The following is a 26057-nucleotide window of genomic DNA, read 5'->3' as shown; positions in this document are numbered from 1 at the left end:
TTCCCTTGTCTAGTCAGGTCATACAGGTTGGCTTGTGGTGGGGCTTGATTATACAGTATTTATGCTCACACTCCCTGGTTTGGGAGTGTTGTTAGCCTGGTCTGACAGTCTTGCTAATTCAATTTGGAATGGAATTCAATGTTCTATTGTGTTGGGAGTCGCTCTGGATAAGAGCGTCTGCTAAATGAATGTAATGTAATGTAATGGTCTCACACCTGCTCTTGTCGGGAACACCTCCTCGTCCGTCAGCAGCTCATGGATATAGGACATGGTGTAGTCGGTGTAGAGAGGCGCAGAACACTTCACCTTCTTCCCTTGGTCATCTGTCCAGTAGTATGTCCTGGAGAGACATCATTTAAATGAGGTTGGTTCAACTGAAAAAAAAAACCTTTGGGACATTTTTTTTTTTTTTTGGTTGGATGTATCAAGCATTTATTTAATTACCCTTGGAATGGGCACTCATTTAATATTATTTATTATTACTAGATATTTATTGAGGCAGGTTAAGTACTTTGCTGAAGGGTAGGACAGTGGATGCCGTCTTAGCAATCAAACCAGTAACTTTTGTGTTACAAGCCCTGTTCCTTACCACTACACCACACTGCTGTCCCCTGCTGTAATGGCAATTGCCACTACTGATTATTCTACAGAGATCAGCCATAGGTGTCCTTCACATTATAGGAAATAAGGCTCATCTTCAGTCATCCTGTAGTTTAGGATTGTGGCAGCATTCAGTAATACTGCACAGTAAGGTTCTGAAAAGGCACTGCATTATAGTATAATAACTACATAAAAACATAAATAATATGCTGAACCACAGTTGTCCATGTGTGCAACATTAAGCACCAAATTTATCAGATAACCTTACAACCTAGCTAATAATTGGAGAGTCTTGTCATTAAAAGGAAAAGAAAGAAAAAAACTCCTCCATGTGGGAGACTGCATTGCCTCTCCTGTAACCAGCTAAAGTGGACACGTTGGTGTTTCTCACCAGGAACATCGAGTAGCCCAGGCAAGGCAACCTTAGTTATTGTTTGTTTCTTTCTTGTATTTTTCCTACTGGAAGTTTAACTTTATTCAGCTAACTTTATGGTTAATTTATTTCCTGAAATAAGTGGCAGCAACAGTTAGAATTAATACATGTCATATATTTCTGTTAAGGCTACTTTTGGAAATATTGTCATGAAAATAAAACTTAAGTAGTTGTATTTGTGCATTCATTGTGGTAAGAGTAATAACTGTTTTATGTTTTCACTTGACCAAAAAATCCCTCATAATACCAAGAACCTCAGTATTTTCAGCCTCTGTATTTTGGCACAAACATTTTGGAAGCAGTACAAGCCTAGTGCATTCATGAACAGGTTGTCAGGCGTAACACAGGCAGCTGTTAGCACAGGGTGGTGTTGTCACCAGCTGTCATCAGTGTCTGTCAACGCTGCACGTGGGGCTTGGGGGTGGAGGCCTGTGGGCCTGCAGTGAGGTGACACTGTTACTCACTGAGCTTGAATGGATACGCTTATTTTGTATTGTGCTGGACGTTTCTCTGGGTAGGAGCGTCTGCTAAATGAATGTAATGTAATATGATGTAATGTCTAAGAGGTACTCACACATCACCGGGGCCCCTGGTGGTGGGGCAGGTCCTGGTGGTGCAGAACTCCGACAGGGCGCTGGAGAACAGGTTGATGTTCTTGAAGAAGGCGATGGCTGGAGAGAGAGAGAGAGAGAGAGAGAAACGCAGGTGAGAGAGAGCTTCCGAATCACCCATGTAGTGATAAAGAGTGGCAGCTCAAACTAAGACAGGTGGGAAAAAAGAAAACAAGATTCCAGAACAGGGTTCCACATTGCTGTCATGCTCCGCATTCCGCGTGGGAGAGAGTTTTATGGATTTTCGGCTGGCGCGGAGCACAGACAGCCTTTTATCACATCAGTGGGGACAACCTGAAAGTCAACTTTGTGGTGAGACTTAAAAGGAAAACTGAAACACAGTACAAATGTACATCTACCTTACAATCTGGTGATGGTCCAGTTGAACTACGGAAAGAACATGGTTTCGCAAACAAAGACCTCTACCTTTTGTTTTCCAGTTTTTTTTCTCCCTTTGGCGTATGAACATTAAATTAAAATTTTTATTTCCTTTTTAAAAGTCAGTACTTCTGTGGTCTCATTATGACCCCACGAAGCATGTTCAGATGGCTGTGCTGCAACATGTATTTTTTTACAGGTATGGTTGCGTATGTTTTCTTTTGAAATGAAAAGATCCCTTCAACCCAGTGCCCCATTACACACAGCAAGTTTGTTCAACCCAAAGACAGATAGCAAGCTGTATTCTGGCCTTAGGAGGGGACTTTGGTTGCTGGGGAAATGGTTACAGAACCACAAAGGAATTTAAAATTAGCTCATTTCATTGCTTAATAAAAATCAGGGCTCTTCAGCATGGGTTCCTGCTTCCTCAGTCCTGCAAATTGTGTGGTTTTTAGTGAACCATATCGACTCCCCTAGGGAGGGCACAGCAAAGTATATTTTCCATCTCTCCCTGAACAGGTATTGCTTGCAAAACTGGACAGGGAAGCTAAATTGGTTAATAAAAGCAATGATTAGTTGAATAAGATTAAGTTACGGGTTAACTGCCAGAGACAGTCCAGAGACAGGCAAAGACCAAAGGTTGTGTATGATGCACTATGATGTTCTCAGTTCTGTGGGTTGCACAACCCTCTCCTCTAATATCGGATGTATAACCACAGCCCTGGTCCTGGTACATTATGGACACTTTATTTTTTAAGTCTATCCAAAGTCTCCTATCCAAATTATTAACCCTCAACTGTGTACATTATTATGGTCATTTAATGGCGCAGCTCTGAGCCTCGGGGCCCAGAGGCCAGAATGATTCACAGGCTTTTAAGGGGAGTAAAAATAAATGATCAAAAATATATCAATGTATCAATGACACGTATAAGTGATTTATTGGACCAGCTGTTAGCGCAGGTAATAAGGGGTTTGGGTGAAACTCATAGACACTGGCTCTGCAGCATAAGGTTGCTAAGCTCTGGTACAGAGACAGGCTCCCAGGTGTGTCCGACTGTGACCCGTGACGCTCAGCTGGGTGGCAGCACACACTTACTGTTGCTGGCCATCCACTCCCGCTCGTCCAGGCCATCAGGGAGCAGGGAAAGGGTCTTCACGTCCATGTCGACGATGCGCTCCGACACGTAGCCGTGCAGCAGGTAGGGCTTCTCCTCCAGGTAGGGGATGGTCTGCGTGTTGTTGTTCTTCCTGGAGGGGAAGGAGGACACACGATCCATGTTTGGGACGGGGGGCACAGGTGTGAGGAAAACCGCACCTGTGGTCTGGAACAGAGACTCAACCCCCCAGGAAAGGGACCTCAAGCCGCCTCCAAGGATCAGAATTACCCTCATCAATTAATTTTAGTTAACTGCCATCTCAGTCCACACTGGTTTACTCTAGTCAATTCAAGTAAACCAGACCACAGAGTTATTGTGGTTATTTCTGTAGGATACCTCGGAAGTTACCAAGTCTCAGTGCTGTATTGGTATATTGGTATTCCCTCCCAATATACCCATAACTTGGTGGATGGCATATATGTCATTCCGGTTCCTCAAAGAGTGTAGTATCAGCTAGGTGAGGAAGTGCATCAAAGACATCACTTCTCACCTGCAGTGATAAGCACATTATGGCTGCAGACACCAGGTAGTTACTAACACAACATTTCCATTACAGAAACATGTAGACACCTGGAGACATAGAGGACACAGCAAAACTGTGACCTTAAATGCTTCCAAACGTCTGTATTGCTTATGAATAACCTGATATTGGTAGTTGGTTGGGAACAATGGGTCATAAGTTAAAAATGATGTCATTAAACAGTACATATAAGACTCAGGCAGTGAAAAGGACTGCCAAGATGCTCAGAGCTCAATGGAGGTGTCAGCACGGCACTGGGCTTTCAAGGCTGCGCAAAACAGCCTGTTCCGCTCAAACTGAGCCATATCGGGAAATTGATTTCATTCACAGCCGTTTTAAACGTGCTATTCTCCATAATTGTGGCTGGGTCAGGATTCCAAATGTCACTGCGCTTTCGCCAGCCAGGCATACAGCTGGCCCCTCAGATAAGGCCCCGACGCACACCGCTGTCACGGTCCAACTCCACACTTAACGACCGTATACAACCATTCCACTACACCATCTGATCTGCTTTTTTACTGTTTTCGACGATGCCTCTTCGGCTATCTTTGCAGGGTGTGGTTAATTAGCGAAATTAATCACCCTGTTGTTATATTGCAGGGCAATTACTCTCAAGGAGGGGCTTGGTCTGCATAAGACAGTACTGGTTTCTTCACTGGAGTGGAAACATTTCAGTGTTGGAGAAAGGAGCCCACTCATGAATTTTGAAACTCCAGGCTACAGCTGCCTGTGCTGAATATTTATCCCTGTTCACAGATCACAGTTATTAGACACGTACCTAAATATAAGTGGTCTTATCAAATATCGGACACAGCGTTGAGATGGGTTACTTGGAAGACTGCAAGTGTGTGTGTAGCATTGTGGGGCTTAGATTTCAAAGCTCATTACTTGCTTTGGCAAGCCTCCAGATCTAGATCCTACAAATGTTGGCGCCACTTTTTCTTGGTACATTTGAGAAAGCTACACTTCAATGGAGTTTAGAGTTGTGTGGGAATTACATGGTATGGATGCTAATTTGTTGGTGATTTTAAGAAGCATGGCCATGCTGTGGCCAGTGATGACTGCGGATTGCATTCAATCACACATGAAGCAAAATGGCTGTGCCTTTCTATAATGTAGATGCAATGGTTGAGTTCAGCTCTGGTTCTGGTCTGATGATATTGGCAGCCAAGATTTAGCTTCAGTGTATTCATTCTCTAGCTGTGCAACCAACAAACTGACAGCATTCAGCTACTCTGAAACAAGCCACGACCCTGGCTCTCCTCCACAAAGCACTAATGCACTGCTATGATACTGCCTATTTCAATGATGCTACATGCAGTAGAGAGACATAAATAAATAAAAGAATAAATAATAAGATAAATAATAGAAAAGACGATGCTGTGGACTATTTCCTTTTACAAGGCCATAAACATTAGCTAACGTGGTGACTTAGAGTGGTGCTGGGTTAATGCTGGTCTGAGGCTGTGGTGATAGTATCAGATACAAATACATGAGTATAAAAAAGTAAGTATTTTGGATTTTGGTGCATTGGTTAGCTAAGCTATGATTGCGTTTCTTTTCCAGTTCAGCAATCAGCAGCCAATTACAGAAAAACACCAGGGAGAGACACGGCAGTAGATGCTAGGACCCTGGTCATTTAGGACCCTGGCGTGTTGGTTAGATTATGGTTTAATGTAACGGTTAGGTGGTTCATTAAGTCAAAAGACAAGCTCAGAAGACAAGCATTGTCCAAACTGGCACTTCGATGCTGATTGAAAGGTATTTTGGAAGTGGGCTATGGCCAATCAAAGGGGCATTGAACTATTAGCAAATGCAGATTGTCAGTGGTTTACCAGAGAAAGTGTGAGTAAAGACTTTTAACACCATGATGCTGCTGGAACAAAGGAAGAAAATATGTTCTGAATTAGAGCTCCTGGCACAGTTCTGGGGAAGTCTCTTCCTTGGTTGTGCAATCATCAACCTACTTATAACTCAAAGCAGCAACCCAGGATGAGACGGCTGTTTCCATTCTGTATCAGCTTGCGTGATGCCATTGCACTGCGGTTAGTGTACAAAGACAATGATGTCTGAAAATGATCTCGCTCTCCTTTTAGCTATAGAGAAGGGAATCGCAAAGTCATAGTTTTTCTGTTTTAGCTTGAGAGTCAATTATCTATCGTGAATTATCTCAGAATGATGAGTTATTGGATTGTGAAACAACTACTTTCGTAATGTTAAAAAAAAAATTCCCGTGCTTTGGAAATAAAATCGATGTGTTTATGATCACCCCAGTGAGCTGCTGAGACTTAAAAAGTGTAAAAGGATCTTGTAAGAGAAGCCTGAGGTGTGAGTAATACCTTTGATGTTTGTTAAACACAGCACTAGCCTAATGTAAGTGTGGTGAGCTGGATGCTGTTGGATTGTAGTCAATGGTTCCCTTTAGGATATTTCTAGTTCCGCTGCTAACAACCCATTGGCAATTATGAGAGCTGCATAGCAGAGTGAAGACCCAGGTTTGATGCTGTATATGAGGCCTTGATTCTATTCCAAAGTGTGCACAAGGTTGTCTGAATTCAGTAGTAGTGGGTTTTACAAGTATATCAAGGACACGGCTGCGTCTCTGAGATCAAATATAGGCCCCAGCAGGCTATGGGTTTTGCTTTAAATAGTAGTATGTACTTATTATATGTACTCATGTATGTCAAGAGATTTGAGACTCAATCAGTGTTTTCCAAACTGCACATTCAGCGCATGCTATTTCCAGCTTTTCCTGTTGTGAATTATTAGTGGCCATCAATGCTCACTACATGTATCACATTGCTTATTAATACAGTAAGTGTTTATGACACATTTTGCACACCCTTTCCATGTACTGATGTCCAACTCTGTTCCGCACAGTGGGTGGTGACTGCAGCAGTGTATAAGGGGAAAGCCAAGGAGAGGCTCAGATTATTAAAGGTGTTTACACTGGTAGATGTGGCACCTCTCCGGTGAGCGCCTTTCCTAGAAATCCACTGCGCCGGGCAGACAGTGTTTCAGCTCTTCCCCTGTCGCACACCTGTTCTTTTACCTCCTGGAAAGCGCGCCGTTTCTGAGAAAAGCGCGTTCGTGAGTACGGCGCTGGGCAGATTTGCATGCCATGCAAACCGGGGGGGGACGCAAACTCTCTCTTCCTCCTTCTCCCCGGAGTGAGTAACCCGACCCTCACCGGCGGTGTTGGGTTCAGCAGCCCCAAAATCAATTCCTGCTCTGATAAGGCAGGGGCGAGGGGGGAGGGCAGGGTGGGCAAGAGGTTACAGTGAGCGACATTGCAGGACCTGATAACAGGAATGCTGTGGGACCCGTTCTGGCCTCTGTGTCTGGTGCTCCCAGCTGACGTCACCTGCCCTGGAGCCGCTGACCTCCCGGGACAGGCGGCCGCCTCCACCCTTGGTCCGCCGGTCCCGACACTCACAAACAGATGCAAATCCACGCAAAGCGCGAGGGCATACTGGCACACAGAGGATGCACCCGGTCCAGCTTTGCAGCTCATTTGGAATTGGCAACGCCCTCATAACTGGGGAAGGTGGCTGGTTCCTGGAGACTCCAGGAATACAGCTGAGCAACCCCGCCCACGCAGAGAGATAATTGGTAGATGTGGCATACTGTCTGGACCAGCTGCTCTCACCTTCCACCTCCTCCTATTCCTCCATGTGGGGAGGGAGATCACTGTCCCAGCAAACTCCCCCACCACCCCATCTATAATGCTACCCCTAACCCCAGTCACAGCTCCTACGGCTACCCCTAACCCCAGGCACCCCTCCCACGCACCGCAGCAGAAATAATTCGCCCTGGCTGATGTGATCAGAGAAATATGTGCCCTTCACTCTCGCGTGGGACGCCAGGGCGAGCCGTGCCTTATCAGAGCCCCGAGAGCTCGTTAATCAGGAGGCTGTGTGAAAACCGCGCTTTTCTCTCGCCTTGAGAGATAAAAAAAAGAAAAAGAGGAGGGGAAAAAAAAAAACAACTCAAACTCAGACCTGCACGCTAATAACCTCCTTATCACTTGCTAGCTTGCCCTCCCTGCAAGTTCCCCAACCTGCCAAGTGCAGAATGTGCGATACCGCGACATTTCTAGCCCTGGTAAGACGCTCTGGACAAGCGCTCCCCTCTGGAACCGCTGGAGCTGTGGATCTCATTTTCTCTGTTATTGTGCAATACGGAATGTTTGAGGTTGCAGGGGCTGCCAAGTGCAGGTCCCTCGCCAAACAGAGCAACACCGAGACAGAGCTCCGCTTGTACACGCTCACTTCAGCGCTGTGACCACCTCGGCACGCAGCGTTCCAGGTTCAAAAACGCGCGTCCCGAGCCAGAACCTTCAAGAGGATAAAACTGTCTCGCCATTTAGGGGCGTAGTAACAACCCGCGAGTTCTGAGAAAAAGAACACCCCCAGAAGAACCTCACGGGCGAGTCTAACAGCAGCGAAAAGCGAAACAAAGGGAAGGGAGGTGGCGGCCGGTACTCACACTTTGTGCGCGGCGATTTCGGAGAAGTCCACCGTCTTCGCGGAGGTGTCCCCCTTCCTGGTGCTGGTGTAGCTGTGGCAGCCCCCCATGGCCAGGAGAAGTGGGACGCGTGGAGCAGGGAGGCTGCTGCTCTCCCCATTAGCGGGGGCAGGGGGGGCCACGCGTCCCCAGTCGCCCGAGTCGAAACAAACAGCTGAGTTCAGAGTCCTCACCCACCCCCCCTCTCCGATCAGCAGAGACACCGAGAGATCCTGCGGACACGGTCCTGTCCTGGAGCTGTGTGTCTGTGCGTGTGTGTGTGTGTGTGTGCGCGTGCACGTGCCGATCCTTTGTCTCTCTCTGTGAGGAGGGGGTGCCCGATCCCAGCCAGGATCCCTCTCCCCGCACTCCGCCACCCGTTCCACGCTCAGGAGCTGAAAGGCAGGTCGGACTGGTAGGTTGGGCTTCGAGTGAGTTTGTTTTTGGAAAGGAGAGCTCTCCTATTGAGGAGCGGAGCTGCGGCAGAGCCACGCCCCCCCGCCCCTCCTCCCCCTCCCCCTACACCAGCACCTCTCGCCTCACTCCCCCTCCCCACCCCCGTCCCCCTCGGGCACTCAGAGACCAGGTGCTGCTGGCAGAGGGAAGTGAGGAGGTTATTTTTGGAGAGGAGGACCCCCGCCTGGGGGAGACTCCCCGCGCCACTCACTCTCACTGGATCTACAGCACGGGAAAGTGCAAGTGCAAGTGTTGCTGGGTAACGATGGCTACCAAAACAAACTCAGTTTAAAAGGCAGCTTGGAGTGGGGGAAAAAAACAAAAAGGTTGATAATTTGCAGTTATCACTTAACATCAACCAGAATTTGAAATTCAGTCATTCACTAGAAAAAAACGTTACTTAAAAATGGACTCCAGTTAATCATTGCATGTTCAGGCTGTCCAACCAAAAACTTACCCTAGGTTTCGTGTAGAGAGAGAATGACCACACAACAGCATTGTATTTATGCTCTATCATAGTTTTAAATGGTTTGTGCTTGTGTACATGTGCTTCAGACAGTACTTGGGGACAGGAATGGAAGAAAGCATTTGTATCAGGTTCCTCTGCTAAAACTCATTTAAACAGAGGACTTTATCCAAAGGCCTGTGGCAACCGTGGACAGGGGACGGAAAACACAAAAGCAAGTTTGCTTGCCTCCCTGTGAAAGCATGGTGCCAGGGAACAGTCACCTCAGCCCCGGGCCAGATGGTAAACACTTCGACTGCGTGTGCGTAGAGAGACTGCCGTTATCAGCGTTGCCGATGTGTGTCCTTGTTCCTGGAGCCCTCTGCGTCAAACAGACAGGTGACTGTCCCATTTAACAGTACTCCCCTTGTTAGCGCTGACATGCTTCTCCCTCCCACCAGGAGTCACATCTTTGCGTTTGGTCTTGTACCCCATGTGAATGATCAGACACAGGCTGCTTTCACACTCGGGTTACAGACTAATATGCAAACAATGCTCTTGCGTATCATCAGATGGATGATAAGAGATTGTTTGCATTGGACTCCTTTCACAGACCAGCGTTGTGGAAAAACTAGGTACTAACAAAAGTCGATGTTCAGGACACGTCTTTCCAGTGTCTTCCCACACAAGGCGCTCAGTCTGTCAGCCAATCGCAGATGTAGATTCATTTGTGCTGAAAAATTCCCTCTATGTGACTTATGTGTGTGGTAAAACTACGCCCTGTCATTCCTCAGCACAGAGGAAGGACTAAAATAGAAAGGGAATCCCTTGGTTGTGTGTAGCCACTTGATTCATCTCCATGCACCCGCGTCCAGTTATTTGCACTTGGACGTGGCCATGCTTCTAAGGCTGTTCCCACTTACAGCCAGCTGTAGGTAAGGTGGGCTTGAGAGCAGGTTAACTCCAGGTACTCTTTGCTGTCCAGTATGCTGTATCTCAAATTTCCTTCGGGATTAATAAAGTATTTCTTATTCTTATTCTTATAGCTACTGTAGTGCTAGTGTGGCCACTTCATGTTAGGTATTAGATTGAGAAAGTCAAACTAAACCTTGAACATGCACAGGTTGCTGTTTGAAAGGGGGAGGGAGAACTTTAAGATACGGGTATTCCCACATAGCCAGAAAGCTGTTAGTAAAGCCCCAGGTTCTCTTTTTTCAGCTAGCTAGCTAGCAGTTGCAATACTTTGCTTGCTAGTTGTTTACCTGCACAAGTGACGTGGAGTGGAAAAGGGGCTGAACTCTGACATCGTTCCCGAGCCAACCGCGCTTCAAAGATATTACAACAGCACAAATGCAGTCCATGCTTTAGGAAAACGCTTCCACAAAGCTGTAGCTGAATGTGGCTGATGGTAAGGTTGTAAGACACACTGCACCAGCTCACGCCTGCTTATGCCGATTACACCACCACAGGCCACATCAGCGATGGAGTCACACGCACAACCTTAATTGTTTGAAATATTTATTTAATATTTGAATTTACAGCCTAGATTGACAACAAGTAACAGGGTACAGTATTGTATTTATACAAAAAGGAAACCACCAGCATCAGTTTTACAATACAAAAAAAAGGCTTTTGACTAAGTAACAGAAACCTTGGATTCAGAAATCATAAAATGCACAGACTTTGAAGGCAGTACATGTTATTTCATTTAGATTTTTTTTTTCAATACTTTTTTTTGTACCTCATATACATAAATACATACATACAGTACTTACAAAGATAAAATGAGACACACTCTAAAGCTACTACTGAGGATTCTCTGCAAAGGGCGTGCCATAGCGTTCCTCTGTATCCCAGATCCAGTCGACCTGAACAGAAAGGCCACAGAAATGAACTCGAACGATATGGTATCGTCTTCTGGGTTTCGATGGGTTTGTGTGGAAACAATATGGCAAAAAAAAAAAACAGATGAATTATGGGCTGGAACTTGCTCAAATACACTCGCTGAGGGCAGGTCGGAGCAGAACAGCTGAGTCTGACACTGACTCAGGGTGGTGGTTGGGTGGTGAAGTTAGCGGGCAGTGAATGGATCAGACCCCAGGTTCCTGACTCTTTATATATACAGTGGTTTTTGTGGTCAAGTGTTCCCTACAAGCTTGAGAAAATCCAACAATGTCAAAGATGCTGAATTTTACATTTCTTTTAAGGAACTGGCCGATGTCCTGGAACCTAACATTTACAGTAGTTCCACCCATGAACGCTGTCCTTCAATTAAAGTTGGCATCAGTTTAATATGAAAATATTAAAACGGGAGCATGTACTAGCTACTCCCATGTGCCTTTTATAAACACGCAAAGGGGCCTTGTTGAAGAAATCATCTGAAAGAAATGAAAAAGCACAGATTCTGCACCCAAGCACTGAAGTTAGACCAGTTCTTCTCATCAGGTTTGGGTGGCTGATCCTGGATCAGCAATTGGGGCAAAAAAGCTGCCTGCAACAGAGTCCATCCTCCAGAGCTTCTGTTGGCATTAATTCCTCTAACCAGAAACGCGACTCAAACAATGTGTGGCTCATGCATTATCCACATCTTGTACAAGAGTCTCTTACATATTGTGAAACAGCACAGTATTTTTCTGTAGGAAGCCCAACCGCCAACTGTGCTGCTGACTGTAAGTGGTATTTAAGACCTGCACATCCAACATTTTAATGGTGTATTCTGCAGTAACAATAATATAGAAGGTATTCTGCTCAGTAAGTACATCAAAGTTTTCTGTGCAACATTAAATAAGTGCTGAAAGCCACGTCAAATCTAGGGCCCTAGAATTCACGCAACGACCATCCTCAAAGCCATAACATTTTCAGATGGGGGGAGGGGGGCAGCTATTTGGTCAAAAAAATTGTATTTTATCATCTTCTTTCCAACAATGCAATAAAGCAAACAACATACTTCCAAACTGCATTTGTATGAACATCTTGGCCCCTCCCTTTCAGTACTGGCAGTGTGGTTATAAGTCACATCTCAGGGAGAAGCACCAGGTCCAAGTCCTTATTCCTCTACTGAATGGAGCCTCACAGAAGAGGAGGCTGAGCAACACTGATCACAGTTAAGAAACACATTTGTCTACTGTAAAGAAAGCTGATCTAGCTTACGTTACAGAGGAAAGCTAAACTTATCTTGAGGAAGACACTGAGCTTGTTTTTAGGGGCTCCGCCTTGTGTTTGTAAATCTGACTGACCTACACTACAATCAAGAAAGGGGGAAAAAGGTCAGGTAAATGAATTCACTGAAGAATAATCTGAAAAAAAGTGAATAAAAACTGGAAAAAAAAATCAAGTATGTATGGAGGCCATATTCTGTGATGGTAGATATTTGATAAAAAAAAATGTTGTATCAAACCATACAACAATGAAATGGCATGATGACTTTTGACTAAAAAAATAAAAGCATGTTCACATTTCATCTGGGGATTGTCCTAACCTTACAGAAGAGGCACAGCTCTACATAAAACTGACAGCAGGAGAGACAACGGGAAAAATGCGCATTAAACGGAAACCATTCATCCTACAAAAATAAATCATCTGGATTCACAATCTTGTCAAGCACTTATTCCGACAGCTACCGCCCGGCTGCGAGGGTCGGCCACGGCGGGGGGGTTCGTGGGGGGGGGGTTTAGTGGGGGGGTTTCGGGGTGTGTGCGTGGTTTCCCCGCAGCCTGCTCTTCCGTGTGCGTACTAGATCACACTGATCCGCTTCTCACTTTGGGTCGCTCTGTTGTAAAGCAGAAACGTCAAGTTTCTTTTTTTTTTTTTTTTAAAGTGCCACTACCGTACTAAAATACGCATGCATATCCATCTTTAAAAAAAAAAAACAAAAAAACAAAAAAAAAAAAGTCACACATATGCACCGATTTTTGTAATCTGTATGTTTGAAAGGAACATCCAGTCCGCAGTGTGTGTGGTGACTGGAGGGAGTCACGCGGTAGGATGTCTGGTAGTGGCGAGTGATGCACCACACCTCTGCTTTTCAGATTCAGCTTTTTCTTTTTTTTTTGTCTCAGGTGGGGGGGTAAAATTAAAAAAAGGCAGGATTACTGAAAGGAAGCATGTTTGAGGTAACTGATGCTGGGGTGATCCAAAATAACAAAAATATCATTATTGCCTTTGTTTTAAACACGTTTTCATTGCAACCGGCAAAAGAACTGTTTTTGCCCATAAATTCGGTTTTCGTCAAAAAAATATATATTAAGTTACATTACACTTTACCAAGGAGAAAAGCCACAGCCAAATGTGTCTTCGACTCTCACAATGTACAGTATGCAGTCTATATATATGTGTATATATATATATCTCTCATCATGGTGTGGGGGTGTAGGGGAGTGCAATGCCATTGTAATTGGGTGGGCGGGGGGGGTCAAACCACTGTCACCCTGATTCCCAAAACCACTCTCGTTCTGACATCACGCTGACATGTCAGTCCTATTTGACCGACGCCCACTGGCTGATTACTATCTCAGACAGGGGGCGTCGTCTTGTGCTATCGAGATATTGAACACGGATGTATTCTGCCTCACCGTCCAATCAAGGGGGCCCAGTTTACACAGAGGCCTCTCATTCATCTGCTCTTCTGCTGCACTTAAGAGCTTCTCAGTTTCACTGAAAGGCGTGAACGGTATACCTGTGTGTGTGGGCTGATGGTCAAGGAAAGCAAACGCAGCGATACAGATCCGTTCTTCCACTTCAAGGCCTTACAAAGGAAACACTACACAATGCCAATCTAAAGACAGAGATGGTGGCACAGACGGGAGGACGGTTCAGCAGGTTTGCTTGGCTAGTGAGGCCCATTCAGACTGCTGTCATCCAGGGAAAGGATGTAATTCCTACAGAGTACTACCATTGTCACATATACAGGGGTACCAGGACAAGTTTACCAGTGTTCCCATACCAGGGGGAGGTAAGCAGCATGAGGCTGGAGACAGGTATTCGAGGCCTCTAAGCTTTAGGGTAGTGAGCCCACCAGCTACATTGTACATCACTAACCCAAGGAAAGCCCAACCAATGGGAGAGGTGCTGAAAGCCTCATAGATAACTCACTGTAACTCACTTCTACTCCTTGCACTGGACACCTCACATGTGGGTGTTGTATCTGGCTACTCCCACTGAGTGAAATGAGATTTTTAGATTTCTGTGACACACCAAATAAGTTGGTTAAGCGCTGGAACATTTTTAATACTTAAAAAAAAAAAAACAGCCTACACATGTTCGGGAAAAGTCAGGCAAATTGTTTCAACCAATAACAAGCCAAGAGAACCATTCCATGAGAACTTTCCCCTGAAAGCCGCTGCCACCGCCAGCAGATTCAAGGAGAAACTGCATATGCAATGTGCTATGAGAAAACAACAGCATGCTGAAAAGATGAAGCGCAAGGTCGTTCCATGGTCCTTCTTAATTCTGACTGCGAAATCTGAAACACAGCTCTGTCCAAAGTGTACTGCGTATGAGTCACATGACCTGCCCTCAAAAAGGAGGCGGGGCCTGTGTCAGAGGGGTGGGGCTAAAAATGGGAATTCTACAGGTAATTTTGAAGGATCGGTTTTGAAACATACCTTGTCACGATGTATGTGACAGGGTCAAATGTAACCTGAGCTGGTTTTGATACACACTGAGAATGTGGCAGTGTGATGACAGCCATAACCATGACACTGAATAGTCTCTGTTCTCTGAGGTTCTCCTGGGTTCTCTCTGTTCTTCAGGTTTATGCTTTCCTGTTTTTTTTTTTTTTTTTTTTTGGATCTGCTTTAGTTTCTTCAAGTTTGTTGCAACTGACAATAATTCTGAAAAGGACAGCACTTCACTTCACATGGTCTGGGGACTGGAACCAACTCATTTGGAAAACACTGCATTGCTTCTTTTTTCGGTGCAAATGACATTTGACAGTTGTTTACCCAATAACACTTCACTTCACTTACAACAGACCAGTGCAGAAGGTTGTTTTATATATATTCTCCATATATATAAAACATAGTGGCAAGTAACTATTGCACATGAGCAGGTATCTCTACCTGTTGAGCTACCCTGCACACGTTCTATCACATCCTTAAATGCTCAGCTGAGTGGCTTCGACATCCCCTGACTGACAGAAGGGGAGAGACTCCAGCAGCCCGATGCCGTTCCCAGCCAAATGAATCTCAGACGCGCAGGTTGATTAGGCCCCCTTCTAATTCAGTGACCTTCATCCGAGGTCAATGGCCTGGAATCAATACCATCCCGATACCGTACCCAGCCTTCCGCTACCTGTTCTGAATTCTGCGCCAGGTCCAGTGTGTTGATATGATAAGAGTTCCCAGGGAGAACGCAACAAGGCTGCGACTCTGCGACCTGGATATGACAGGATCTTACTGCGTGAATCCAGCATGGTTTGATCCGGCGGACCGATCGGGACTGTGAGGGAAGAGCAATTGGCTGACAGTGCTCCGCTGGTGCAGGCTGTCCTGGTGGGCGAGACTGTGAGGTGATTACATCTTGTCCTGTGTCCCCATGCACTACCTGGCACTCACGCAAAACCAATACTGCTGGGGGAGGAGCCAAAAAAATGAATATGTGTGTGTATGTCTGTGTGTGTGTGTGTGTGTGTGTGTGTGTGTGTGTGTGTGTGTGTGAGAGAGAGAGAGAGAGAGAGAGAGAGAGAGAGAGAGAGAGAGAGAGAGAGTATGGACGGAAAGGGAGGAGCCTAATCTTCTGGAAAGTGATGAAAATGCAGAATCCTTTTGAGACCGTAATCATAAGTTCACTGCTACATTAAAAGAGTACAATTTCAACATTGGCTAAAAAGACATTTCCATTACATGTGTTTATTTGTATTTTTGTTTTTCATCCTTGCCCCCCACCCCCCCCCCCTCCCCCTCGCTTGTCCTGATTGGTAGGTCCAATAACATCGCAGCATTATTAATTGAAACACAAAAAGTTGCATGGAGAGGTTTCTGGAGTAAAATGGAAGCGGCACTGAAAGGGTCCGACCTGCCCTGGTCCTGGGGCCATCAGGCCGGTCCATTGAGGGTGGGCTCCACGGGCGAGGGCGCCTCTTCTCTGCGGGACAGAGAGACAAACCATCAGCCACCAGCAGGGGGCAGCAGAGCAACACACATGCATGAAGAACACACCTACATATAAACAATAACCTCTATGACAAACAAAACAATCCCAGAATCCCCTGTGCTGGAACGCTTTTTTGACTGGAGGACTGTTTGAAGACAAAAAAAAAAAGATGTGAACTGGAATCATGAATGGAGAGAGACATAAAACAACCCTATAAGAGAAAGGCAGATAGGAGAAGGCAGCTTTGTGTTTGGACGAAGGCCTAGTCCATTGTTTGATGTCCGCTGTCCAGATGTGTAACTTGGCCTCCCCTGTGGTGCAGTGCTGTATTTTTAGCCCTGACTTGGCTGGACTTCCATGTATGGAGCGTATGAGAAGCAGGCCGATAGCTCTCTCTCTCTTTCTCCCTCTCCCTCTCTGCACACGCTGTACGAAAACGGCGTGGAGCCGGCGGCGATAACTCACTTCCTGTCCGTCACAGTGAGGTCTGTCGCGGCGCTGCCGCTGTTGGCGGCGGCGGCGTTGAGCGGGTCGCCCGTCACCTCCGTCCTGCCGGGGGGCTCCGCGCTGACCTGGGGCCCGTCGGCGATGGCGAGATTGTCCAGCGGCACCGAGTCCACCTCCTCGCTGGGGGGGGGCGGGGGGGAGAGACACAAACGGGGGACGTGGGGTCAGGGACACTGTCTGCCAGCGCTCCGGCACTACTTTCACGGGGCTCAGGCGCTCTGGGAAGGACACCACAGGCGTTGCTCGCTCCAACGCCAGTGGAGTCCCTTCCTGGACAGCTGGGGCGGGACACACTGTTAGTGGACTAATCCTCCGGCCATGCTGCCACAAACACATGCAGACAATCGCTGTCGTTACTGGGTATAACCAGGCAGGGAGGAAGCTGCAACGCTCTTGGTGCCAAAGAACAAGGGAGGAATGAACTGGGCCGGGCAAGCCGCAGCTGAAGGTTTGGCGACATTCTGCCAAGTCACTGGAGGAACAATGGGAGAAAACACTCGGACCACTATTCAATCTTACAGCAAAGCACTTTGCCCTTAACTCTAACTACTCCATGTAAAAATAAGTTACATTTTACATACACAACATCTTGACTTTTTGCGACTTGTGTTGTGCAAATGTTGGGGAAAAACGGTAACGCTTGCTTAGTAATTCAAACACGAGGACAAAGTGCGTTTGTGTCAGACTGAAACGGCCCTCAGTACACATCAAATCATTAAGTGTGTTCCACGCTAAATGACATCACGGCACATCTCCACTTATCCTACTGCTCCTGCAGACGGGACTGCAGTGTGTCAACAAAGCATACGCGGCAGCAAACGGTGTGGCGGGTTAACTGAAGCGGCCAAGGTTACAGCGCGTGACCGCGGATGTGAGAGTCACGGGCCAGGGAAGAAAACAAAGGAAGAATGGCAAAAGGTCAGCGTGTAATGGAAGGCCAACGGCTACCCAACACAGCGCAACGGTGTGTGCCTCAGATCCATGCAGCGCTGCACTCTTCCGCCAGGGTGAGCTGTGCACGGCCAGCCGCCATGCCTGTTGGTGGCGACCACTGCTTGAACTGGGCCAGGGGAGGCAGAGGGGTGCAGCCTACACTCTGCACGTCTGTAAAGACAGCGGGACCCTCGGGTGGAGTCACCTCAATCTCAAACTTGCGAGTGTACTATAAGCCTAGCTGCAGCGCGCCGAAAGTCCTGCCACAGTGGACTGAAAGCCCAGCTACAGTGCACTGCGGGCCCAGCTACAGAGCACTGCGAGCCCAGCTACAGAGCACTGTGAGCCCAGCTACAGAGCACTGCGAGCCCAGCTACAGAGCACTGCGAGCCCAGCTACAGAGCACTGTGAGCCCAGCTACAGTGCACTGCGGGCCCAGCTACAGAGCACTGAAAAACCAGCTACAGCACACTGAAACCCCAGATACAGTGCACCGAGAGCCCAACTGCAGCGCACTGAAAGCTCAGGCACAGCACACTGAAAGCCGAGGCGCAGTGCACTGACAGCTTCAAGCATGTTTAAAGCCACCAGCACAATACAAGATCATAGCTTTGATGTTACTGTGGCATAACTTTAATATATGGTGTTTGTTGAATGCATTCCAGGCCGTTAGTAGAAATGGAACCTCTCCTGATATGTGTACACATTGGTAGGTGTTTAACGTAGTGCTCGAGTACAAGCGAGCACTGAGATTTGCACTGAGCAGGTATTGCATCAAGGTCTTGTACATGAAGCTAGACAACTGGATTACATATTAACATGGTAAATAACCACAGGGGTGTAACACAGTGGAAGTTCATCAAAGGTGAAATGTGGTTTGTCACACCACTGCTGTCATACTAAGCTTCACACCAGATGTCCTTTAGTATGTGCGTTAGACTTATCAAACTACAATGATGTGCTCAGTTTGACTTCAAATGATGTGCTCAGTTTGGCTTCTGGTAACAGACCGTGATTGGTATTGTTATATAAAACAATTAGCATTTACATGTTCACAGCAGACTCTTTTTCAGTATGTTCTGACTTATTTTTAATATCCCTTCCTTCAAGAATGTAAACAAATCTATTTGATTATACCTTTAATGCTAAGGACAAGAAATTCATTTTGTGTGGTCAGAAGGACTTAAATCCACTGCTGTAGTCAGGTAATGCTTTGTGAGGTGTATTCAGAGTGCCATTAGAAACACAGCAGTCCTTTCACCACTACATACCCTCTGACTGCAGGCCTAAATACCCTGAGCCACGCAGCAGGGATGGGAGAGAGGGAGAGGGAGAGAGAGAGAAAGAGAGAGAGAAAGAGAGAGCACTGTAAGAACAGCTCGCACCAAACGCATGTAGACTAGACTACAGTAAAGCACCCCTCACCAGAGCCTCAGGCCTGAAGTTTCCGTGTGCGTTAGAGTGTGTGTGTGCGCGTGTATGTGCGTATGTGTGTAAGAATGCAAAGTGAATTTGTGCGCGCTACGGGATGGTGACACATGGTTTTCACAGATTTGTGAAGCATGCTGACAGACAGTGGAGACATATTTGAACCCCCCACCTCCTCCCCCAATATTCACAATCCTATTGGTCAGGTCAGAGGTCAGGGGGAGGGACTGAGGGTGTCAGAAAATGAATCTGAACTTCTACTTTGAGCTGTGTGATGTCATAAACAACAAAATGGCAGCTTGTATTTCCAGAGTTGGTTATTTAATTCCTCCCCTTGGATCTGCAACATGGCCAGCCCATTTCTCCTGACCCAAACAATAACTTATGTAGTTATTCTCTACATACTCTGTCCAGTTGTGCCCATAATTGCAGGCTTGTTACTTTCATGGTGTACTATAATTAAGTACGAAAACAGATCTTATATTTACATACTTGCTGCACTTTGAGCACTTCAGGACAGTAAGGACTGGTTGGTTTTCTAGGGAGTGCATTGTTTATTTGTTGCATGCCCTATTGCATACATGCAAAACAAAACCAGACTTTCCTCTGGCAGAAGTGCTATACCATAGACGTTACCGAGGGTATAATAAGTCAAGGGTGTGCTCTACACTGTGGTAATGCAAACTCTTTATATAGGCAGCTCAAATACAATGAAAATAGCATACGCTGAAATATAACAAATTATTAAGAGGCGAGAACACTTCTGCTAAGCCATGTGCCATGCTTGATGTAAATATGAGGCTGCAAGACAACTGTCTTACATTATGTATCACATTATCTTTGCTTAGCAAATGGTCTTATCTGGAGCAGCTTGCATAGCTTACAATTTTTTACAATGTCCATTTACACAGCTGGATATTTACTGAGGCAATTCAGGTTAAGTACCTTACCCAAGAGTACGACAGCAGCGGCCTACTGGGGAACTGAACCGGAAATATTTGGGTTACGAGCCCTGCTCCTTACCACTACACCACACTGCCGCCTAGCCAGTGGCTGGCAGATCTACAGAGGCATGTTGTCTTTTCTAGAGATCCACAGATCTGCATTTGTTGTGTCCCTAACAGCCACACAGTGACAGAGCAACGAAGAGTGCGCATTTAAGAGGTGCTTTACTGTAAAGTAAAGGGCACCATTGCTGGCAATGACAGCAATTTCCCCGTTACTTTCAGTTTCTGAAACAGAAAAAAAAAAAACAAAATAAAACTGCAAGGCGAATACACTGTCCCTTTGTCTTTTAAAATGGAATTCCAGTGAATACATATTGCCAATATGACCTCATCAACTTGGTTCCATTAGACGCCAGTTCATGCTTTATTTACTCTAAAAAAGACTGCTTGGACAATTACAAGACAATGGGATAGTGAGTATTCCAAAGTGAACTGAAAGCATCTATGTGCTCCTACGACATCTACTCTACTGATGTAAGGGACTGGGCCAAATACACATCACTGAGAACAAAAGAGAGAGAAATCAACAGAAATGAGAAGCTCTCTATGGAGATCTACAGTTTGTGTACCTGTGCGGGTCCAGCGTGCTACTGTAGGTGCCAAGCCCAAGGTCGTTGCCAGAAATTAATGAACACAGTCAATAGTCGCACAGTCATGAAAAAAAAACCACATCACCTGAGACTAAATTAGCAGGGAAGGCGATCTTTAATGACTAAGGGGCAATTTTTTCAAGGACATACAGGCAGCCCCAGCAGATATGAATGCAGTAGTTCCAGGTAGGAGAAAACTGCAGCCAATGGCCTCCATTTAACATTAATAATGGACTAACATGAAACTACACACTTTATGCTTTCTAGTGCAATACTGCTTGTCTCTTTAGTGTGAGCACACATTCAAACGGAGACAGTTTGAGAGCATGTACATTCCAGCCGCAGCTGGTGAGGGACACTTACAGACATTCACAGTAAAGATCCTACAGGACAATATCTGTCCAGACAAAGTATGAAATGTAGTTATAGACAGGGGAAAAACAACAACAAAAAACACTTCAATACTAAAAGCTCATAGAATGCTACCATAATGATGCAGTAACTGAATCCAGTTCATGCCAAGTCACATACTACAGCTACATGTTCTTGTACGTGGCAAAGAACAGATTCAGATTCTCCATTCGGAGAAGCAAAGCTCAGTATCAGCTTGGTTGTTACCATAGACCCTCAGTGCTGAATGCGGAATGAGAAACGTCCCCTGGTGCAATGCTTTTATAAACCTGAGCCAATTCTGCTCTCTCTCATGGTCCAGATGGCCGGGGCGGCGAGTGCCTATGGGTCGCGGGCCGTACCTTGTGAAGACCGCCGTCTCGTTTTTGGCATCCATGGTGAGTTTGATGGTCTCCTTGCCGGCGCCGGTGGTGATGGTCTCCGTGACGATGTCCGCCTTGTCGTCGTCCTCCTCCTCGCTGTCGGAGCCCCCCGACGAGCTGCTGTCCGAGGCCACCAGGGGCGCCTTCCTGGACACGCACACGTTCCACGCGCAGGGGGACGACCCCTTGACTGGAGGGACAGGACGGACACACACACACACACACACACACACACTTGTAAACACACTGCCACTGCAGTAGAGTGGCACAGCATGGGAGGTACTTCACAGTGGGCGGGATGCTAGGGTTTGTTGCATAAGCTGTACGCTTCATGGTAAGGCATAGACGCAAGCACACACGTTTTGCTCTGTGCACACCAGACAAACACCTTGCAATGGCCTACCTTCACGGTGTGTTACTAACGATATTCCTTCTACTGTATATGCGAGTTGGGAATGGGCAGCATTGAGACCACAGAATCTTGCAGGTTTTGGAGCTCTAGAGCCTGCCAGTCAGTGATTTAAAGCCATTTAACGCTGGAACTCCACATGACTTCAGACTGTGACTTCAGTGAGTCACACTCCAAGGTGAAACAAACCCCAACGGAACCTGCAGCCTTCTAGTTGCCCATTCCACACACTGCTTTTCTCACAAGTGAATTGAATCAGATGAGTGTCCTGTAAGGTGCCAAAAAGCTGTGAAATCACTGTGAAGTGAAATAATAAATAATAAACAAAAATAATGAATAAGTCTGAAAAAACTGTAAAACTGAGGTAAAAACGGCACTGCATATTAGATCTTTTTCAATTTGCATTCCGCTGAATGAGGAAAGCGCCAGCAGATGCCACGACAGCTTTGCCAATTCAGACAGGCGGTCTCTGGGGAGCCTGGCGCAGGCGCCCGGGCGGTCGCCCTGGAACACATGGACGCGGCGTCGGCGTGACGGGCCAGTCAGTCACCAGCACAGCGCCCCACTCACAGTTCTTGTCCTGGTTCTGCTTGGGACGTCCTTCTGAGTCAGTGCTCTCCGAGTCCACAGGGGAGCTGCATCTGGGGCCAGACTCTGAACTGCAGAAAGAGCGGGGACCAATAAAACTCCACAGTGACGGGGCCCACTGGAGCCTACCAATCACTGCCTCTCCCTCTCTCTCTCTCTCGCTCACACACACACACACACACACACACACACACACACACACACATACACACACACACACACACACACACACACATACACAGACACACGCACATACACACACAAACATGCACGCGCATACACCCACACAGACCACCTTGTTCTCAGGCATATGTACAATGTACTTAAGTGAGCTCTGTTTTCCTGACGTAACTACACAGCATTTACCTTTGCAAGCTAAGCGCTTTGGGCCTTCTTCCAAAAATGTGTCACTATTCATTTGAATGTTGGGAACATTTAGCATAGTCAGCCAAAACAATCTACTTACTTCCATGCTGACCAAAATCAACATTAAACAGGGCAGCATGGTGGCTGTTAGGAAAATGAAAGTCTTTAGACTCTAAACCCAGTGTGCTTAGCGAGGTGCTGGAGCTCAACAGCTTTAGTGCTCATCTAGCTGTATAAACGGATGACATATAAAACGCATCCCATTTCAGCAGCTTAATTATGTAACGCCAATTTGCAAACAACTCAAGTACAGACCTATTAGTTACAGTTCTGTTCAAGCTGAGATCCATTCTAGGAGGCTGATACATAAAGTCATGCTGCAAACTGAAAGACACTTCGGTCCACCGAGGGGTTCCGTCACAGTGGTGTTCATGTGTAGTTCACTGCATACTACCTTGAGTCTCTGCATCATTCAAAGAGAGGCACTCCTCCACATCCATGAGGGGGCAGGTGTGTGAACACACAAAGTATTCCCATCTACTTTTTTTTAGCCAGCTTGCCCTCTAATCAGCTAGCTAGCAATTATGCTGGTAAGCAACCTCTTGGTAAACTAATTTAGCATTTATCAGTGCTTGTCAAGCTACACGTGTAGCAAGATCACTAATGACATTGTTAAAGAGCTACCTGGTTGTAAACAATCCCTTGGTTAAGGTAACTTAGTATACTACTTAAATAGCTAGCAAACATGGTTAGCAATTTTAGTTATTTTGCTAGTTGCGTTTTGTAAATACTGCAGCCAAAAAGTTATTTAGTGACATTAGTAGGTTCTCTTTGAAAAAACTCAGCAAAATGATCAAGGCCCATTTATGATTTTTTTTTTTTTTTTTAGCAGGACTGGGTTGAGGTGGGACTTTCACTAGAAGAAGTCACCAGCTTTTGGAATACTGCCACCCAATAGTGCACAGGTGAACTGCTGCATTCTGGTAAGCGCGTAGTCATGGCAGACTATGCAGCCTGATCCCCAGGGCAGAATGCAATGCAATTTTTTTTATGCCGGTCATGCAGTGGGCTTGAGTCTCCATTGTGCTGAGTCATTCCGGACTCACCAGCAGAAAGGCTGGAAGTCGGTGAACTTGGCCCACCCTTTGTCCTCGCTCTCGGCGGCGTTGTGCTGGGAGACGGCCGAGTCCCACACGCTGGAGCCCACGTCCACTGCCACACAGGGCGCGGGGGCCTTCGAGTTCACCGCGTCCTCGAAGCTGGCCATCCATCCCGGGCCTGCAGCCACACACACACACACACACACACACACACACACAGGGGACCCCCACTTCTGTGAGAAACAGATGGCGTGACCGTGTGCATGCATTCGCTGGCCCAGTCCAACCCTGAATTAATCACACAACCCATCAGAGCTGAAGGAGACATCCTTTACGGTCAAAGGTTTAGGTGAGAGTATGAACAGCCTTGTGACATGTATGGTGAGCATTCTATGAAATGAAAGTTGTAACTACTGGAAGTATTCGACTAGAAATGCTTGTCCTGTTCTCTCATACTGATGTAATTGTTTCCTGGCTAAGCCTCGCATCATTAAGTCTCTCAATGACTGCCGGCTCTCAGCTGCAGGCCGGCTGATAAGCCCTGATCCCACTTCAACTGCGAGCGTAAGATGCTACAGATACACAACAGTCTCATCACCGCATCTGTTAAAGGCCAGAGGAGCCTGCACACAACCCACAATTACTCAACAATATTCAGTATGTAGGCTGGCCGTTTCAAACCAATAATGAAACCAACAACTGAATAACAACATTATGTGTGACATTTTTATGAATGAAAATCTGAGAGAATACACAGGTATAGCTCTACAGTGAAAGGGCAATGGCTTTATTATTAGAGGAGATGAGATGTGAGATAGGACTGTTAGGCAGGGGAAGGCAGTGGATGGACTGATGATTGATGACCGGTGCAGGCAAAGCACACAAGAAACAAAGACACTGGAGCGACGTAAATACAATTTCTGTAACATAAACTCTATACACTGTAAAACAATATGCATGTCTGCAAGCACATGTATGTGTGTATATGTATACTGTTTGTGCATGTGGGTGTGGGTAGAGTGCTGTAATGAATACACACAGGCACACTTGTTTTTCAAATAACGGTAAGATGCACTAGCACTCGGTTTTCAGTTTCACTTACTCTCTGCTGAGTCTGCCTCTTTGGCTTCAGTCTGGCTCTTGTTTTTGTTGTTTTCTGTGTGGGTGGTGCCCTCTTTGGGCTCCGCCTCCTCTTTGTTTGAGCCGACGCTTCGATCTCGCTCCCCGTTCGCCACTTCACGTCTGGAGGGGCCCTCCGAGGTGCGGGTCACTCCGAACCTGTGTCAGGGGAGCCGGAGTCAGGAGAGCCATGTGAGGCCACAGCCACAAAGTGGAGGATTAGTGTGCATGCATCACTGGGAAATGTAGTTTTTTTATTTTGGATTTCGCCTCAAACTCTTTGGTACATACTACATGAGTTACAAAACCAACTTAAATTGTGCAGCCATGGACAGTATTATGAAAGGGGCGGAAGTATTTCAGTCAAATGCTCCTCAGTTTCCACTTAAATTGAAAATTTCTGTGAATACAAGGAAATGAAGCTGAAATTCTCTGCTGATCGAGGTCTCGTGAAACTACTTTCATACCTCTCTGATCTTTCACAGTGTGGGGCACGAAAACAGACACTAAATGCCTGCTGCTTATGAGCAGCGCAGAAAAAGGCTCCTCACAGGAGCAGGCTAACTCCTCTAAAATAGAGCAACCACTCGTTTCAATGGAACATCAGCTTAATCGGTGGGAGCGGCGGTCCAAATTCAATCTGTGTGTACGCAGTGTCGGGCCCTAATGAAAGAAAAAATGAGATCAAAGCCTCACAGAGACATGATGACATTCAGGAAGGACGCCTTTCAATTACCATCTGTTACCCCAAGATGGCAGATCAGAGCAGTGCCAGCCATGAGAAATTACCCGTGGGAACACGCCACTGCCCTGTGCGAGGAGACTCACACGGTAGTCTCATAATCCGAAAGTAACAGCCTGACTATAGTTGCATCTATCTTGGTTAGATACTGCTATGACCTTACACTTGCCTTTACAGCAATGTCTGAGTTTAGTCTGCTCATTCTGTAGACTCTTCCTGAATGGAAGGTGCGGACAAACACTTACTGTTTCAACAGGAAACCCAGAATGGCTCTCTGAAAAACAGGCCCCGGAAATG

General features: G+C 46.4%; 1 protein-coding gene across 3 annotated transcripts in view; it reads right to left on the bottom strand.

Moving 5' to 3' along the window:
* LOC118770306 (serine/threonine-protein phosphatase 6 regulatory subunit 2-like) overlaps positions 1-26057 on the bottom strand; it is a 60528-nt gene that overhangs the window by 2693 nt on the left and 31778 nt on the right. Inside the window, exons 19-26 of one of the 3 annotated variants that reach the window (XM_036517902.1) lie at positions 25002-25177; positions 23906-24077; positions 22416-22504; positions 21416-21626; positions 20643-20663; positions 18910-18933; positions 16664-16825; positions 16014-16189 (exon numbers count right to left, since the gene is read on the bottom strand). In XM_036517902.1, the coding sequence (XP_036373795.1) occupies positions 16141-16189; positions 16664-16825; positions 18910-18933; positions 20643-20663; positions 21416-21626; positions 22416-22504; positions 23906-24077; positions 25002-25177 (904 nt within the window). In that variant the 3' untranslated portion in view covers positions 16014-16140. Of the gene's footprint in view, positions 1-215; positions 341-1607; positions 1705-3118; positions 3271-16013; positions 16190-16663; positions 16826-18909; positions 18934-20642; positions 20664-21415; positions 21627-22415; positions 22505-23905; positions 24078-25001; positions 25178-26057 lie in introns of those variants that run through there. The other 2 variants (XM_036517903.1, XM_036517901.1) reach the window with 2 other exon arrangements.

This window comes from Megalops cyprinoides, chromosome 23 (genome assembly GCF_013368585.1).
Source record: "Megalops cyprinoides isolate fMegCyp1 chromosome 23, fMegCyp1.pri, whole genome shotgun sequence".
Taxonomy (NCBI): Eukaryota; Metazoa; Chordata; class Actinopteri; order Elopiformes; family Megalopidae; genus Megalops; species Megalops cyprinoides.
The sequence above is the reverse complement of the archived record's forward strand: the minus strand, read 5'-3'. Positions and strand labels throughout refer to the sequence as shown.